The following is a 3,084-nucleotide window of genomic DNA, read 5'->3' on the forward strand; positions in this document are numbered from 1 at the left end:
AAGGAAACAGCGGAGGTACAGAAGGAGTGATGCAGCAACGATGATAAAAAGGAGAAAATCACCTTGCTGTGGTTGTTGAACCTCTCGTAATAATGTGTGTATCGTTGCAATGCCGTTCTAAGGTGAAAATGTCAGAAGGGTCGAAATCTTGTCTTGAGCGATGACGTCATACCTCCCTGACGCCATCTTGGACTCGTCGTCTACGAATTTGTTGCAAGTATGCTGGTAGGTCTTGTGCTCAAGGAATATGGAGGAAAGGGAGAGGAGAGGAAGAAACTTGACAGGTGGGCAAGGGAAAGGGAATATGGAGGAAAGGGAGAGGAGAGGTGGGGACGGAAGGGAGAGGAGAGAGGAGAGAGGAAGGAGAGAGGAGAGAGGAGAGAAGGAATATGCCAGTGAAGGGGGAGAGGAGAGAGGAGAGGAGATCTCAAGGAAAGGAGAGGGGAGCGGGAAGTAGAGGCGACAGAGAAGGGAGGGGAGATGGGAGGGGAGAGGACGGGGTGGTCGTACCAAGACACACCCAGCAGAAGTGATGATCGCAGTGCTTGCAGTGCCTAGGAGGAGGAGAAGTCAGAGGGGGTCCACATGAGCTCAACTTCATGTCCCTCACATGTGATTGCAGCCCCCATCCTTGTTGATCGCAACCTTGCAGTTGGGACAGTCCTTGGTGTACGCCACCAGCCAGTTGCTAGTCGCACTGTCTTCCTGCAGCGAACGATGCGGGCTCTCAGACCCTTTGCATCCGGCAGCGCTCGACAGACCTGACACTTCTTTCTCCACTCCTTCACGTTGGAGCATTCAGCAGGCGCGTGTGGTTCCTGCGACCTGATAAGCAAGTGGAAGAGGGTTTGAGAGTTGTTTGTCGCACATCCAGGCAGTTGAAACACCAGACATGCCCATCGCTGCATTCTACGCTTGTGTCGAAGCTGCGAGAGGGAAGCAGATTCAGCTCTTCTCAGACTCCGCTTGGCCTCGACATGCTCTGCATGGAAAGCAAGTTTACCTGCTGGGATCGAAAGAATCCGTGACCCGGATGGCATTAGTACAATCGGTTGCCTGTAAATGCAGAAGGTAAATCATCGCGCACAAATCTTGAAATTCGCACAGAGGTTCGATTGTTCATCAGAGAAGATGAACTAGGCTCGTACACAACATCACAAGAAATTTTCCTCAGATCTTTCATCGACACCACAGCCAAACCATGCAGAGCTTGATCACGACAAGAGTTCGGAGATAAGATAAGCTCAAAGGATCACCGGACACCACTTGATCGTTGGATTATTATTCACATAGGAGTCAATCAAACGCGTCTGATACTTCTTCAGAATCTCTGCAGATCCTGAAAGAATTCGTGTGAGAAATTGTCAAGCAGGACATCTAGACTGAATCATGTCCTGTCATGTGCCGACATACTGATCAAAGTACTTTTCCACAACACCTTCTACCTCTTGCAAGAATTTCGACCTCACCTCCTGATCCTCTCAGCAGTTCTTCAACGAAGCATTCATCCAAGATTATGTTGCAACGCTAGCAAGCAATCATAGGAGGAACAAGGATGAAGAAAAAGCCTTCTCACTCTTCTCTTCCCCTCAACGAATGTCTCCCCTGCGCAAGAGATCCTTGCTGCCTACAAAAATGTCAGGGCATCAACGCAAGCACAAGAGCTTCCAGCAGAATCACCTGACCCTCTTTCACTTGTGTTGTGATGTGTCTTACCCAGCATGCATTGCAGAAGACATGCCCACAACCAGACGCCGTCTGCAGCAACGCCGATGTCTCACATCACCAGTATACTTCTCTTCATCGCAACTTACCGACATCCCCTTCTCGGCCTCCTCCCTCTCAAAGTCTTCCAGGCAGACCTGCGGTGCACACAGTTCCTACCGGCGAACTAGACACCATCAACTGTCTTACTTGGCACGTTATGGTCTGCTGATCTAACACAAAGCTCCCCGAAGACCCTCGTACAGCCACAGCATCGATAGCCTGAAGACAGCAATCAACCGACCCTTGGCCCCCTCCATCCCTTCGCTACCTCTCCATTGACTGAGATCCCCGCCTTTGCAAACAATTTATCTTGATCGTCATAATACAACACTGCAACGTTCTCGAAGCTCCACTTCATCTCCTGCCGACCAGGGTGAGGGATCTAGAGCAGGTTCAGCCACATCAGTACCTGCAGCAGCTGCCTTGCAGTATGCCCAGGGAGCTTAGTTAACTCCACCACATTCTACGAGGCTGAAGCGTCAAGAACGGGCAAACAGGTACATCCCTACAAACACCTGGATCAGTTTCCTCTGCTCCTTGACTATGTCATCCGCTGTCAACTTCACGTAGCATGACTCCGGCATGTTCTACACCACGGTAAGCGCGTGACACCATAGACCGGACACGCACCGATGGTCCGGAATGGTGCGAGTCTTTCGTGCAAACCTCCATCTGAGGACCATGAGGGTGAGTTTGACGACAGAAACATTCGCAATCATGTCCATAGAACAAAGTTCTCACTGAGCAGTCGTCGTCGTCATCGTCGAAAATCTCATCCGAGTCATCGACATTACAGCTCATTCTATCACTGCCATCCTATGCCAAGTTTGAACTCAGGGAATACCTGCACTACACAAGAGCTCAAAGACAAAGTTCTTCTTACCTCCTCCACATCTTCGCAGTCGGACATGTTTCCAAGGTTGCTGTGACGTAGAGGCTGACGGCTGTCCGGTGCTCGTTCGAATCAAACGGCAGGCATCGCCTACCTGCAAAAGGCTGTCAAGTTCTACCAACCTCGTGACATTCTTTCAGTGGGCCGTTGCCATAGCAAGTCTTCATGAAATCAATCCTCCATTTACAATCCCATGTACCCTCGGTCAATACTGTAACGAGATAGCTGCTTTGTCTCGCGATGATCCTGCCTGCCCCTGGTATTATGTCGAAAAACTCTCTATCATGATGAATGTCTTCATCCTCATCCTACTCTCTGCCATCAGGGCTCCCCCTCATGCATAACATGTTCACCGAGTTTCATCAACCCCTCACGGCCCATCTCGTGACCCAATGGCACATTCATCAACCATGAACAAAGCACCA

The 3,084-nt window shown here is 50.2% G+C and overlaps 1 protein-coding gene across 1 annotated transcript; it reads right to left on the minus strand.

Annotated features, from left to right (window-relative positions):
• Positions 1-606: 606 nt before the first annotated feature.
• On the minus strand, positions 607-2,568 carry GUITHDRAFT_105636 (hypothetical protein; the record flags this gene model as incomplete). Its single annotated transcript, XM_005835413.1, has 15 exons — positions 607-705; positions 762-818; positions 869-926; positions 1,004-1,056; positions 1,257-1,339; positions 1,470-1,527; positions 1,577-1,627; positions 1,681-1,758; positions 1,815-1,862; positions 1,915-1,986; positions 2,036-2,128; positions 2,177-2,230; positions 2,283-2,354; positions 2,398-2,439; positions 2,509-2,568. 15 exons carry the CDS (start codon positions 2,566-2,568, stop codon positions 607-609), a joined length of 978 nt encoding a protein of 325 aa, XP_005835470.1.
• Between the last annotated feature and the right edge of the window lie 516 nt (positions 2,569-3,084).

This window comes from Guillardia theta, assembly GCF_000315625.1.
Source record: "Guillardia theta CCMP2712 unplaced genomic scaffold GUITHscaffold_21, whole genome shotgun sequence".
In the NCBI taxonomy this organism is placed as follows: domain Eukaryota; class Cryptophyceae; order Pyrenomonadales; family Geminigeraceae; genus Guillardia; species Guillardia theta.